Below are 16,011 nucleotides of genomic sequence, written 5' to 3' on the forward strand. Positions count from 1 at the left end.
ATGAACTGATAAGATTTTGATGGTTAAAGGTCAAAGTTCAAGGTCACTGTAACCTCACACACCCAATTTCCAAGCTCTTTAACGCAACATCTCAGGAGCGCCTTGATGGAATTTCTTCCAATTTGCCTCAAATGGCGATTTGACTTAAGAATGAAATGGCATAAATCCGCAGTGCGGTCGTTCTAGTTATTTTTGTGTGACCCCCCCCCCCCCCCCCCCCCCCAAAAAAAAGAAAAGAAAAAAAAGGAAATAATAAATAAATAAACCGGAGTAGAAGCTTTGATTATGATCGAATTTAGTCATCTGTTGTTTGCCTAACATTATGTAATGATTGGTGGTTGTGATTGTGAACGTTCACATCACTAAGATCACATTTTAATACAGTTAATATATCCAGTTTAATTGTCACCTACAAAGCTTTATTGGAGGCTTTGACCACTGGCAGCAGCCTCAGAAGAGCCTCCTCTGAAGCAGAGTATTTCTTCAGGTCAAACTCGTCCAGCTTCTCTTCTGATGTCAGTAAGATGAAGACGAGAGCCGACCACTGAGCAGGGGAGAGTTTGTCTGTGGAGAGCGTTTCTGATCTCAGGTGCTGTTGGATCTCATCCACTAGAGAACGGTCATTCAGCTCATTCAGACAGTGGAACAGATTGATGGTTCTCTCTGGAGAGGGATTCTCCCGTATCTTCTCCTTGATGTACTTGACTGTTTCCTTATTGGTCTGTGAGCCACTTCCTGTCTGTGTCAGCAGGTTTTGTAGGTGCTCCTGATTGGTCTCCAGTGAAAGTCCCAGGAGGAATCGGAGGAACAAGTCCAGGTGTCCATTTGGACTCTGTAAGGCCTTGTCAATAGCAATCCTGTGAACCTTTTTTGCAGATGTTTTGCTGAAAAACATCCTCAGATTTTGGAAAGTCAGTTGTGGCATGGGCATCACATTCTTCTTACTGTTGATGAGTGACAGGACGACATGAAGAGCAGCCAGGAATTCCTGAACGCTCAGATGGACAAAGCTGAACATCTTGTCTGTCCCCTTCTTCCGTCCACGCTCCTCTTTAAAGATCTGTGTGAACACTCCCGAGTACACTGAGGCTTCATCAAAGTTAATGCCACACTTTTGTATGTCCTTCTCATAGAAGATCAGGTTGCCTTTCTCCAGCTGGTGAAAAGCCAGTTTTGCAAGTGACTGAATGTACCGATTGCTGTTTTCTGCAGCATACTTCTTTTCCGTCTGATGGATCTGAAACACCAAGAATTCTGTGTACATCTCAGTCAGGGTCTTGGGCAGGTCTTCTGTCTCACCAGTTTCTAAGCGCTCCTTCAGAACTATAGCAGTGATCCAGCAGAAGACTGGGATGTGGCACATGATGTCAAGGCTTCGTGAATTCTTGATGTGGGAGATGATTCTGCTGGCCTGTTCCTTGAATCTATTCTTGAAGTAATGCTCTTTGTGTGGGTCAGTGAAGCCTCTCACCTCCGTCACTCTGTCAACAAAGTCTCCAGGGATCTGATTGGCTGCTCCAGGTCGTGTGGTCATCCAGAGGCGAGCAGCGGGAAGCAGTTTCCCCTTGATGAGGGCTGTCAGCAGCACATCCACTGTGATTGGCTCTGTCACATCAATAGAGTGCTTTTCATTGGCTTTGAAGTCTAGTTGAAGGCGGCTCTCATCCAGACCGTCCAACACAAACAGGAGTTTGAAGTTACTCTTGTCATAGCTGGTGTTTCCTGACTTCTGTAGTTCTGTGAAGATGTAATTAAGAGCTTCCACCTTGATGACTTGGGTTTCCCCGATGCATTCGTGAATTAGTTCTGCCAAACTAAAACTTTCTCCCTTCCATAAATTCAGCTGGCGGAAGGTGAAGGGGAATATGAGATGAACATCTTGATTTTTTCTTTTTTTAGCCCAGTCCAGGATGAACTTGCGCACAAGGAATGTTTTGCCAATTCCTGCAATCCCGTTGGTCAGCACTGTTCTTATAGATCTTTGCTTTACAGAAGTTTTGAAGATGTCACTTGGTTCAATTGATTCCTCTGTGCCCACTGGCTTGTTTGATGCTATCTCAATTTGTCTGACCTCATGCTGCCTGTTGATGTGTATGACACGGCCGTCTGTGAAGTAGAGCTTAGTGTAGATATCATCCAGAGGTTTTTCATCCTTTTTCTCAAACCATCCTTCTTGTAGACACACAAAACTGTCCTCAAAGTTAAGTTGGAGCTTTAGTTGGTACCATGTGATGAGTTGTGGAGGCTCTGTTCTCACCAGCAGATCTGTGTAGAGCAAATTAACAATAATGAAAAACTGAATCACAATTACAAGTATATACGGTTATTTTGCAGGTAGCAGCAATAAGCAGATGCTTGAGACAAAAAGTAATTTGAACCTCAGTGCTTTTTTCACCCTAAAAGTTGGTGTTTTAAAAATAACAATCGTGTTCTCACTGTCAACATTAATACAATGTTTATTTTTAAAATAAGAAAGAAGCATCTGGCATCATTGTGAAAAGAAGCTGTTGACATGCAGCCTTAGTGGAAGACATAGGTTGTGATATCAGGCAGAACAGACTGTGTTTCCATCCACCTGTTTTGATTGCATTGTGAAATATCACATTAGAAAAGGTTGCTCTGAGAACTAGCTGAACTATAACTGTTTGCTAAGACGTTTTAGGCAAAGTTAAGACTGAGAGGATTCTCACAATGTTTGTCAATACAGCTCCAGGAGCTGTGACATCACTCAAGTAACCAAAAACAACAACAACATATTAACAAAATCCTTCCTGATTTTAACAGCCACACTAAATGGCCAGTGAGAAAATCAACATGGCAGCCAGGGGGAGCCAGAGAACAGCTTTACCTTCAGTCTGACTGCTGGAGGAAGCTCCTCTGCTCCCTGAAGGCTCCCCGACATCACTGACATCCACTGACAGACAGAAACAGAGAGAGACAGACAGACAGACAGACAGACAGACAGACAGACAGACAGACAGACAGAAACGGAGACAGAGAGAGAAACTTTAGAAGGGCTTGAATTTCACACTAGCCAACAGCTCATATTCATCTCACAACTCTACATTTATACTGAAGGAAGTGAACATTCATCATTTAGTTTTCATATACACCAAGCACGATTACTTTGTGCAATTAATTCACACGTCAATAAAACTTTTCAAACATATATAATCAGTCAATGCAACCATGCATATTGATGTTAAAATTTTGGATCAAGGTCGATTTTTGAGAGTTTTCATTTGCAACATAAACAAAATGTACATAGATAGACTAGGCAAAATAATGTGTAGGCCACAATACCATGGTGGACTGATGACGACAGTAGATTGGCGGCTAAATAGGCTGGTTATATTTGTCTGTGCGTATTGATAACCACAGGACCTAGGACTCAGGTCACACCTACAAACTTGATTCAAATAAATCAAGGCATCCGGGTAAAATCCCTGCCTACCAACACGTTGCACGTTTGCATCCTCGTGTTACCTCCAGCTTGGTACGGTGTCCATACAGGCACAATTGGCTGGTGTCTGCAGGAGGGTAGTCCTGCAGACTGGGTTGAAGCAGCATGATGGACTTGGTGCTCTCTCATTGGTGCCGACCATTTCAGTCGGTCCTGGATGGAAATCCCATTCCGCTCCCTACAAGCTCTGCATTGGCTCCGACCCGCTCTGACTGCGGCTGCGACCATATTTGGATTTCCTTTCCATGCCCCCGTGTCGAATCTGTATGCCTCTGCTGCTGTACGTGTTGAATCTGCCGAGCTCAAATGCCTGGGCCGCTGCCTTTGAAACAACAGCAGCGCTAGTGGCTAGCCCGTTGCTACACGCTGAAAACGATTGATGTGGATTATGCAATAAAGCACCTCTAGTCCACAATAGAAAGCGTCCCCAGCCAGACTCTCCCAGCCCCTTTGCTGGGAGAGTCTGGCAAGCCAGACTAGCGGGAGTGAAGCCGGATTGGGGGTATTGTCCTGGTCGCTGCACCAGCGCCTCCTCTGGTCGGTCGGGACGCCTGTTCAGAGGGAAGGGAACTGGTTGGAATAGCGTGATCCTCCCACGTGCTACGTCCTACCGGTGAGGTGCTGTCAGGTGAAAAGAAGTGGCTGGCTACAGCTCATGTTTCGGAGGAAGCATGGTGCTAGTCTCAGCTCTCCCGAGATCAGCAGAGGAGCAGCGACCAGGGCAGCAGGGGGACTAATTGGCGAAGTACAATTAGCGAGGAAATAGGTGGAAAGTGGTGTTGGAGGACCAGTAGGAGGTGCTCTTCCCCTCTGGTCTGATGAATAATCTGATCTAATGAATAATCTACCCAATGCTCCAGGGCAGAGACAGGGTCTTGTGAGTGAGCACCGTCCTTTGAATATAACGTTAAACCGAGGTCCTGACTCTCTGTGGTCATTAAACATCCCATCGGCACTCTTCGCAAGAGTAGGGGTGTAACCCCGGGGCCCTGAGGGGTGTAACCCCGGTGCCCTGAGGGGTGTAACCCCCGGTGCCCTGAGGGGTGTAACCCCCGGTGCCCTGAGGGGTGTAACCCCGGTGCCCTGACGGGTGTAACCCCGGTGCCCTGAGGGGTGTAACTCCGGTGCCCTGGCTCAATTCCCACACAGGCCTTCCTTCCATCATGGCCTCCTAATCATCCCTTGTTACTTAATTGGTACATTCAGTCCTCAACTCTCCACTGTGATGCTGATGTGTGGTGAGCATTCTGGCACAAACTGGCTGCAGCACATCACCCAGGTGGATGCTACAGATCGGTGGTGGATGAGTTGTGTTCCCTCCCCTCCCTCCCCTGATATGTGAAGCACTTTGAGTATCTAGAAAGGTGCTATATAAATCCAATCCATTATTATTATTATTATTGTAACTAGAACGACCGCAACGCGGACTTATGCCTCCGCCATTAGTTCATTCTTGAGTCCAAATTGCCATTTGGGTCAAATTGGAAGAAATTCCGTCAAGGCGCTCCTGTGATGTTGCGTTACAGAGCTTGGAAATTGGGTGTGTGAGGTCACAGTGACCTTGAACTTTGACCACCAAAATGTAATCAGTTCATCCTTGAGTCCAAGTGGAAGCTTGAGGCAAATTCAAAGAAATTCCATCAAGACATTCCTGAGATATCACGTTAACAAGCTTGAAAATGGCATTCGAGAGGTCACATTGACCTTGACCTCTGATAACCATAATGGAATCAGTTCCATCCTTAATTACAAGTCGATGTTTGAGCCAAATCAGAAGAAATTCTATCAAGCCGTTCTTAAAATATTGCATTAACCAACTTGGGAATGGCGTTCGTGAGGTCACAGTGACCTTGAAGTTTGACCACCAAAATGTAATGAGTTCATCCTTGAGGCCAAGTTAATGTTTGAGGCAAATTTGATGACATTCTGTCAAGGCATTCCTGAGATATGGCGTTAACAAGCTTGAAAATGGCATTGGAGAGGTCACAGTGACCTTGACCTTTGACCACCAAAATGTAATCCTTTCATCCTTGCGCCCAAGTCGACGTTTGAGCCAAATTGGCAGAAATTCCATCAAGCCGTTCTTGAGATATCGCTTTAACAAACTTGGGAATGGCATCCGTGAGGTCACAGTGACCTTGACCTTTGACCACGAAAATCTAATCAGTTCATCCTTGAGTCCCAGTCGATGTTTGAGACAAGTTTGATTAAATTCCGTCAAGGCATTCCTGAGATATCGCGTTAACAAGCTTGAAAATGGTGTTCGAGAGGTCACAGTGACCTTGACCTTTGACCTTTGACCATCAAAATCTAATCAGATCATCCTTGAGTCTAACTCGATGTGTGAGGAAACTTTGATGAAATTCCGTCAAGGCTTTCATCAGTTATCGCGTTAACAAACATCGTACGGACGTGTACGTCCGTCCGTACGTACGGACGGACAACCCGGATCCATAATGCCTCCGGCCTGGCTATCGCCGGCGAAAGCATAAAAATATATAGCCTATATGAATGAAACATCTAATTACAGTAAGCGCACACCTTGGGACATCACTGCGTAATTGCGCAGCAGCCCTCTCTCTCTTCCCTCTCTCGTTCTCCCCTCCCCTCCCTCTCTCTCTCGCTCTCTCCCCCTCTCTCTTTTCTCTCTCTCTCTCTCACTGTTTCTCTGCTTGCTCTCAGCAAGAAATAAGGTGGTGATGTGATGGCGGTGAAGGTGTGGCTTTTAAGGGGAGTGATCTCAATTTGTGAATCCTTTATGGGCATAAACACCCCTATGGAGCATTTCGCCGAGATGACGTGAAGCGCAGCGGGCCGACACGCCCACAATTAGGGCTTTGCGTGCGCTATTCCAGCGCAAAGCGGGCGCTAACGCAAAATTACCGCCATTGGGAAGATAGGGCCACTAGCCTCTGCTCTGGGACAGTCGTCTCTCTGAGGTCAAACTGTCCCACAGACGTCCTGAAGTAGGTGTGAAAGCAGCCATGGTTTCAGCTCCTGTACCAAGCAGTGAACTATCCATGCTCTCTCCTCTCCTCACAAGGCATCACTGCTTGATGTTGACTTTTTTTCATGTTGCGATGGTTTGTTTAGAATCTATTTAACCACAAAATCATATCTTGTTTCCGCCTGCGAATGATTCTGAATTGTCCTAATGTTTATTTGCGTCGCTCTTGGTGTGTAACTGCCTTAAGTGACACAAACTGTGTTCCTCTGTGCAGACCCATGTATGTGTTCAGTTTAATTAAACGTGAACCATTGACCTGCTGTCATGAAGTTTACGGTTAGGGGACTCCCTCCTCACACATCTATCTGCTGTTAGGGGACTCCCTCTTCACACATTCCTCACAACAGATTCAGGACCGCAAAAGCAAGGAGACGACTTGGAAGTGAGCAAGGATGTAGGACTGAAGTGGTAAGTTCTGAAAATATGTGTCTCATTCCATCGGTTGTACTGCGGACCAACCTGCTGTGCTAGGAAGCGCTAAGTAACGTTAGCGCTTCCTATATATAGCCTAGCACATCTGCCTTTCATCTAACATATGAACATAATAGCTGGAATGACAAAGGCACACATGTTCAGAACTTGTAACATTAGTCCAACTTGCTGACTTCTCCAAGTCCTCATTTTTGTTTGGTCCGTGTAGCGTTTGCTAGGAGAGGCCCAACTATTAGTCACAAGCATTTGGGAAGTTAGCTAACTAGCTAACTACGTTAGCTGTTGTTGCGGGTTAACACATTGAGTGCCAGCGACGCCATATGGCGTCATTAGAAATTTACCGTAGAGTGCCAGCGACGCCAAATGGCGTCAATAACTCGAAATTGTTTTTTTGACGGGGGGGTGTCCATCTCAGCTTCTTACATCGCCTCTTACAATATGAGAGCTATTGAATGTGTCTAACCTATTTTACAGAACCCTTAGGTGGCGACAGCGCTCTCCAGATGAGAGAACGTGGAGTAAAACACAGAAGAAGTCGTTGGGGAAAAGGAAATCGCATCGCATCCGTCCGTATGCAGCTGCTTCATTGAAGCATAACGTTTAGCTGTGCCCCTGCAGCAGCCAATCTGCTATCACAATTGAGCACCTCCGTGTGCGCTGCAACAGCCCATTCGCATGATCAGCCGTGGATTTGTTATTATTCTCAACTGGAAGCATGAGAGCTGGTACACGCGGCTGTAAAAAAGCTGGATCTAGCGGACTTTTTCAGTGCTGAGCACACGCAAAGCAAACAGCCGAGCAGAGCAGAGGGGGGGGGGGGGGAGGGGGAGGGGGGGAGGTGGGGCACGCAGAGCAGCATACACTTCACCCAGACAGACCCAGACATCAGAAAATTAGCTTCAGAGTCAGTGATGTGCTTGAAATGTTTAATTTCACAAAAGGCTCATTATCTCAGCTCGTAGAAAAAAACTGTTTTAAAATGCATTGCGGCCTATGTGGCACAGCAAGCAACCTTTTGCCCAAGGGCCGTGGCACTCAAAGTGTTAAAAACACGATTTCAGACGGCAGCCTGTCTTTATTGTCACACGAACACACTACAAGCATGCATGCGGCCACTACACACACACATGCTGACGGTGGCCGGTGAAATATGTCCTCTGCATTTGACCCATCCAGGCTTGTCCTTTCCTCCAGGGGGCAGGCCAGGAGCAGTGGTCGCTATTTCTTTCCAGCACCCGGGGACCTTCATTGGACCATCATTGGACCAACTTCAGGTTAAATGATGTGCGGACAGCCCGCAATGCCGATAGCCCACAAGCAGAACCAGCTGAGCGAGGCTGCGTGCAGCATGTCAGTGGGCCGGCTGGAGCTAAGCTCTCCCAGCCCCCACGCCTAAACCTAACCTCCCCCAGACCCTAACCCTAAACCTACCTCTCCCACCCCCAATCCGTTGCTCGTTGATATAATTGTTTTACAACTACCAAATTCAGTAGCCAAAGCAGAGATCGCTGTTTCTGTTATGCATGACTATCTATCTATCTATCTATCTATCTATCTATCTATCTATCTATCTATCTATCTATCTATCTGTCTTTCTGTCTGTCTGTCTGCCTCTCTGTCCGTCTGTCTGTCTATCATCTATGTAGATAGATAGACAGACAGACAGACAGACGACAGATATTGTAGCTTTGTGTCTGACTATAACATGTAGGAAGGAGGAAGACTGGAAATGACGAGCGGGTTTATTCCCTGCCACAGGAAAACACAGAAGAAGACTCCATGCCGCAGCAAAACGCAGAAGAAGACTAAAACAGAGTGTTTCACACAGAGGGTGAACTGAAGGGGGTCGTGAGAGCCAGTACAAGATAAACAATGAGTTTTTTTTAACTATGAATGATGCAATAAGCTACTCTAGTGGAGGCCAACAATAAAATAATAATACATTATATTAGCAAAATATGGGCCCTTTAATAAAACTAATAATTGTTATTCTGAGAATTAAAATATGCTTAATATGCATAATCCTTGTAAAGTTAAACGTTATTCAGGTCCGGACCCAGACATATAAATCATTGAGAATTATTAAAGTTTGACGGAGCGTTTCAATTTTAACTGGTGCAGCGTTTCTAGACTTCACGGTACTAGTTCACCAGCCTCACATCACAGACCAATTGCAGGCATTGATAATCGCATGTGATGCTACTCAGCCAATCAGGGTCGCCACTGGCAACTCATGTGGTGCTACTCAGCCAATCAGGGCCGCCGCTCAGCTGCTGCAAGGACAGGAAGCTATATATTTTTTCGGATGATGGCGAAGGCATAACCCGCCCCTCTCTGCCTCTGATTGGCCTAGCGTCAAACTTCCATCCAAACACATTCGCTTGGCTATCCTGCATTACATCTCTTTCTACAGTCTGTGGTCAGACCGTCAGACTCAGTGGGTCAGACTCCGACAGACAGCAGTTACGCTTGCTAGCCTGCATGAAAGACACCAGTGTGTTTATGTTTTTAATATAGTCATATCTATGGTTTATAGCACTGCCGCTACTCTTGGCAGTGCACGTATGTAGCCTATAGACAGAGAATTGATCAAGGGTGATATAAAACAGGGTTATTTACAGGGAAATAATTCAGCTCATTGTAACACAAGAATGACATGTATTTGAATTTAAATATTAATCAGAGGAAACGAGGTGATGAAATTTAGAATGACAAGAAAAAAATACACATTCATATGCCTGCGCAATAGGCTAAGTAGGCCTAAATAACTGTTATAGGTTTTGCAATTGTAACATTTAATATAATAAAGTAAGATCTCACACATAACCTTTTGATTCTATATGCTGCCATCTGCCATCTCATGCTTGTTGATTTAATGATTATTTTGCACATGCTGCTCACGTTATGAACAAATGAATGCTTAGATGACCCTTATATCCTCAGCAGAAACTAACTGACTGGCTGCATAGTCATTTTAATAAAGTATGAATGTTAGCTGTCCAGCAAACACACCACTAATAGCCTATCTAGTTATAGTAATAATGCTTGGGAGATGACTTCTGGCTCGCCTGGGCGGGTCATGCCTTGGCCATCCTGGGAGAAAAAAAAATTGCGGACAGTAATTATGTCTCCCATTTCCAGAAAGATCAATGAGGAAAACAGCCATAAGTGCAGTTCTTGCAGAAATAGACTCAATAACAACTATTAAACACGAACACTATGATGCACCAGCAGAGTCTAGCGTGGGAAAACATGTTTTAGTGAGATAACATTATCAGGATGATTCTACCAGGCTGGGCTAGCTGGGCTACACTTCTCTCATTGAACAAGAGAAAGTGGAGGGATTGTTAAAATGTGCTCAGATAGTTTGAGACAGTTGATACTGTTAAAATGTCAACTGCAGTTAATTAAAAGAAGAAAAAGGGAACTCACGGTACACTTTTTATTTCATTTTTCTAAAATTAGGCTCTTTGCTATGTATTTTACTTTTTCAATGCAGCCCTTATTTTACTTGAAAGAGAAAATAACGTGTATTTATTTTTAAGTGAACTTAAGTTATCCCCATGGGTAAATTCATCCTCTGCATTTGACCCATCCTCTACTAGGAACCTTCCTAGAACTAGGAGCAGTGGGCAGCCGCAGTGCATGTAATATCCGTTAAATGTGAAAACTGAAAATATTTTATTTTTTATTTTCAAATATATTTTTTCTGAAAATAAACATTGTTGAAATACTGAATTACTTTATTTGATTTAACAGTCAGTTGTTGACTACATGCAGATGTTAATATGGCACTGAATAGTCACAAAAGTTAGACGTTGCGATGTTACGGACCCTTGCTCGAGGAAATTTTCTCTAACTGGACCACTTTGAATTTTAATTGAATACCCCTGCCTTAAAGGATGGCTTTACCGGTAATCAACCCACTTTGTATCATTAATAATCTCGGTAATATAAGCACATGCGCAGTGTTTACCTCTCTCTGTATTTTTTAGACATCTCCCATTTCCTCCTCTGCCAAAGTGCTCCGTTCTGACGTGTTACGCGAACAAATGGTCTCCCAAATGGGCTTGTAAATTGGGTGGACAAACTAGGGCTGGCGATATATCGAATATACTCGATGTATCTCGGCTTGTGCCACGTGAATTGTAGTAAATGACTATATCGTGAACATTCGAGTATAATTGTCACGCAATGTTTATAAATTAAGCCGCCGGCATGACTCGCTTCAGGTTTCCTCTTGTGAGCTCTCCCTCTCGCACTCAAGATTCAAGATTCAAGATTCAAGATTTTTATTGTCACTCCATGGTACAAGTATCACGTGTGAAATTCTTGTGCTGTGGACTCCGTTTACAACATAGTACAAATATAACAGGGCATATGAGTGCAAAAACAACAAGAGGCACGACAAGCAATAAGGCAAGTATAGTGATAAGACAAGTCAGAGACTGGCATATTCACTGCACATAGGTGCACATGTCATGTGCATACTTTAGTCGTGCTTAAACATTTTAAATTCGGCGTATTTGACATACGGGTGCAAATAGCATATTCCTTATTAAACATACAATTAAACTTGGCGTTTTAAATTCGGCGTATTTGACATACAGGTGCAAATAGCATATTCCTTATTAAACATACAATTAAACATTAGGCATACGTAATGGTAGCAGCTACAGTACGGTACAGTACGGCTACTACACTATTTGTGTATGTTAAGGAGTCTCGTGGCCTGCGGGAAGAAACTGTTCCTCAAGCGATTTGTGCGTGCTTTTGGAACCCTGTATCTTCTCCCTGAGGGTAACAGGGAGAACAGGCTGTTGTGGGGATGGTTTGTGTCTTTGATGATCTTCAGGGACCTCCTGAGGCACCGCTGTTTATACAGTTCATGCAGTTCTGGCAACTCACGTCCTGTTACGTGCTGGGCCGCGCGTCTCACTCTCCGTAGCGCCCTGCGGTCCATGGTGGTACAGTTCCCGTACCAGGTGGTGAAGCAGCCAGTCAGCAGGCTTTCAATGGTGCCTCTGTAGAAGTCCGTAAGGATTTCTGGCCTTAGCCCAAATTTCTTCAGGCGCCTGAGTCCGTGTATTCGCTGTTGGGCCTTATTGACAACAGTGGCGGTGTGGCCGGCCCAAGTCAGGTCCTGGTGGATGTTGACTCCCAGGTACTTGAAGCTGTCCACCCTTTCCACCACTGTGCCGTTGATGGTGATTGGGGGGGGGTGTGCCCCCCCCCCCCCCCTCCTGTAGTCTACAATGATCTCCTTGGTCTTGGGAGACGTTCAGAGAGAGGTGGTTGTCCTGGCACCATTGTTCCAGGGCCCCCACCTCCTCTCTGTAGGCCGTCTCGTCGCCCCCCGAGATCAGCCCCACGACTGCTGTGTCGTCTGCAAACTTCACGATGGTGTTCGAAGTTTGAGTCGCCACGCAGTCGTGGGTGTAGAGGTCGTACCAGAAGGGGCTGGAGACGCACCCCTGGGGCGCTCCTATGCTGATGGTCAGTGGGGAGGAGGTGAGGTTGCCCACCCTCACCACCTGGCGGCGGTCTGTCAGGAAATCCAGGATCCAGTCGCACATTGCTGTGTTTAGTCCCAGATCCTTGAGCTTGTGTACCAGCCTGGAGGGTACTATGGTGTTGAATGCTGAGCTGTAGTCCATGAACAGCATTCTTACATCGGTGTCCTTCCCCTCCAGGTGGGACAGGGCGGTGTGGAGCACGTGCTCCTGTTGGGGCGGTATGCAAATTGTAGCGGACAAACAGGAAGGGAGGGGGAATCACATGCATATGTCAAACGCGTCAAACCTCGTCACAGACACTCGCCCGCGCTACGCGACGTCACAGACACTCAACCAGAAGAGATGCCATCAAGACAGCGTATTACGAAACCCACCGTGGTTATGCCAAACGTGGAGGACGAGAGATGAGAGCAAGAACCTGAGAGCCAGTAGTAGAGAATGGGTATGGAAAATGGAGCCGAGGCAGACAAATTTGTTGCAAAAAGAAACAGCACTGGATCCATCATCTGGCAGTGGTTTGGGTATCGCAAGGACGATGTTGAACAAACAACGGTTATCTGCAAAACATGCACCAAACCCGTCGGCTCCATAATAAAGTCAACCCCAGTCAGTCAAGTCAACACATCAGCGAGGTGCATGTGTGTGCGCGCACGTGTCTCAAAACGAACTAATTTATCATCACTACACCATTTAAAGAAACAGATTGCTAATCAACTATAATAATGTTTTTTTGCAAATTATCTCAGCGTTTCTGCATGGCACTCAAGGTTAGGTCTGGCCAATATTGTCAAGTCAAGTCAAGTCAAATGTATTTGTATAGCACATTTCATACACAGATGCAGTTCAAATTGCTTCACATAAAATGGATGACATAAGAAAACATAAAAAAGAGGATAAAATAGACATTTTGTGACTTTTGTGACATATTGTGACTAGATGAGACCTAGATCTCGTTTTAGATTTTGTTTGTTTAGATAAAGTTAAGTCATTTTCTGAGCTTACCAGACTGTTCTAGCTCTTCTATTATTTGCCTTTACCCACTTAACGTTATTCATTATATCTTTATTCACTGATGATTGTTTATCAAAAATCACATTGTGTAAATATATCTTGTAAGAGTCCATATCGCCCAGCCCAATTGACAATTGAAAATCTAGCCCACTTAGTTGAAAATACCAAGATATAAGCCTATCATATTTTACCATTCAGCCTAAAAATACTGAGATATGATTTTTGGTCCATATCGCCCAGCCCTACTCAAGGTCTTTGTTGTCGTCAGTGTTGGGGCTAGTAACATGTTTTAGTACTGAATGACCATGTTAGTTTTTCAATTATTGTCATCTGTTAGTAGTTACATTACATAGAATAGTTTTACTCACTGACTTTTTCATGTATACACTGAGACTTTACAAAATGTTTGGTCATGGAAATTTGGTTTAAAGTCATGGAAATCCATTGGTCAAAATGTGTATGAAGGGTGAATCGAGCATTTATGAGAGATTTCAAAATATCTAGATATATATTGTGTATCGCGATATAGCCGAAAAATATCGAGATATTCTTTAGAGGTCATATCGCCCAGCCCTAGGACAAACCCTGTTATAGGGCCTGCGCCACTGCGTCACAGTGACCTCTCGAACGCCATTTTCAAGCTTGTTAACGCGATATCTCAGGAATGCCTTGACGGAATTTCATCAAATTTGCCTCAAACATCGACTTGGACTCAAGGATGATCTGATTAGATTTTTGTGGTCAAAGGTCAATGTCAATGTCACTGTGACCTGTGAAGTTCGTTAACGCAATATCTCAAGAACGGCTTGATAGAATTTCTTCTGATTTAGCTCAAACATCGACTTGGACGCAAGGATGAACTGATTCCATTTTGGTTATCAAAGGTCAAAGGTCAAGGTCACTGTGACCTCTCGAATGCCATTTTCAAGCTTGTTAACGCAATATCTCAGGAATATCTTGAGTTTCTTCGAATTTGCCTCAAACGTCCACTTGGACTCAAGGACATTTTGGTGGTCAAAGTTCAAGGTCACTGTGACCTCACACACCCAATTTTCAAGCTCTGTAACGCAACATCTCACGAGCGCCTTGACGGAATTTCTTCCAATTTGCCTCAAATGGCGATTTGGACTGTAGAGTAGATGAGTGCAGTGGGACTGTTTTTTAAATCCCGCTCCTGCCCGGTCCCGCTGGATTTCTGACCATTACCGCCTGCTCCCACAACATGTGTGTCATTGACCGCCTGCAAGCCACGTTATTACCGCCCGCTCCCGCCTGCTATAACAAAAGGCGGGGTCCTGCGGTACTTAACTCATTGAGTGCCAAGGACGTCGATCGACGTCAAAGTAAATAGTGACGTAGAGTGCCAAGGACGTCGATCGACGTCAAATGCGTTTTTTGACGGTGGGACGTGGATCAAAGCCTTCTGCATCTCCTGTACAAATATTGTAGCTATTGGATGTGTATAACCTATTTTACAGACCCATTAGGTGGCGACAGTGCTCTCCAGATTAGAGGAAGGTCCGGAAAACAGCAGGAAAAAGCCCCGTGATGAAAAAGAAACCGCTCATCCTGCAGCCAGAGCCATATAGATTGCTCTGGCTGCAATCTGACGTTGGCTGCGAACAGCAGTCAATCCGCGCCCACAACTCAGCCCCTCTGTCTCTGCTGTATAGTTTCTCCACACGATTAGCCGCCAGAAAGGCAGCACCCGACTCCGAAGGGCCAAACCTTTCCCTGCAGTCCGGTTTGGCATTTCCGTGTCGCGCTGGGAACCGCCGCACAAAAACGGAGCGCTCCGAAAATAGACTCCCTCCTCACACATCTATCTGCTGTTAGGGAACTCCCTCCTCACACATATATCTGCTGTTAGGGGACTCCCTCCTCACACATCTATCTGCAAGCAAGATAGGCTAACAGTTAATGCTATTGTTCCTATAATATAGTATAATTTACGCATGTGACGCATTTGTCACCTGTCCGCACTTTTCTCTTCCTATGACTTACCTTCTGACAAACTCTGCACTAGATCATTCTTCTGCATCTTCCTCAAAACTCTCTTGGTCACCTCCAGAGAGTTTTCATGGTAGGTCTGGACCATCAGATCCACTGTATCCAGCCTGTCTGCATTACATAGTCGGCTCTTTGGGATGACTGGGAAGCCTTCCAGAAAGTCCGCCTGCTGCAGGAACCACTTGAACTTCTTGAACTCGTCATCGTCCAAACCCTCCAATACCTTTAGTAGCTTAATGGCTGCCATCCTTCAAGGATGATCCTTGTTGCTCCCTGCAAATTAGAGGATATGTTCAACTCAAAGGACAGTTATGTAATTTCTTCACTCATGGGGTGTCCTGGTGGCTTTTTGGCTGATGACCACTTAAAACTGAAGAGAGGTCATGTGACCTCCTTTAGAGGACATGATAAATGTGACAAATTTGCATAAGAGACTAGTTTATTTCCCAAATCATCTCATGACCACCAAAAAAAATATATATATATATATATATATATATATATATATACTTTATTTTATTTGATTTTATTTTACCTTTATACAGGGAAGGCCCTTGAGAGCAAGCTCTCAT

General features: G+C 44.9%; 1 protein-coding gene across 1 annotated transcript; it reads right to left on the reverse strand.

The window, feature by feature from the left end:
• Positions 1-409: 409 nt before the first annotated feature.
• Positions 410-15,686, reverse strand: LOC310800778 (protein NLRC3-like; the record flags this gene model as incomplete). Its single annotated transcript, XM_083664702.1, has 2 exons — positions 410-2,265; positions 15,434-15,686. 2 exons carry the CDS (start codon positions 15,684-15,686, stop codon positions 410-412), a joined length of 2,109 nt encoding a protein of 702 aa, XP_083520828.1.
• Positions 15,687-16,011: the final 325 nt, after the last annotated feature.

This window comes from Poromitra crassiceps, assembly GCF_964638095.1.
Source record: "Poromitra crassiceps genome assembly, contig: HAP1_SCAFFOLD_69, whole genome shotgun sequence".
Taxonomy (NCBI): Eukaryota; Metazoa; Chordata; class Actinopteri; order Beryciformes; family Melamphaidae; genus Poromitra; species Poromitra crassiceps.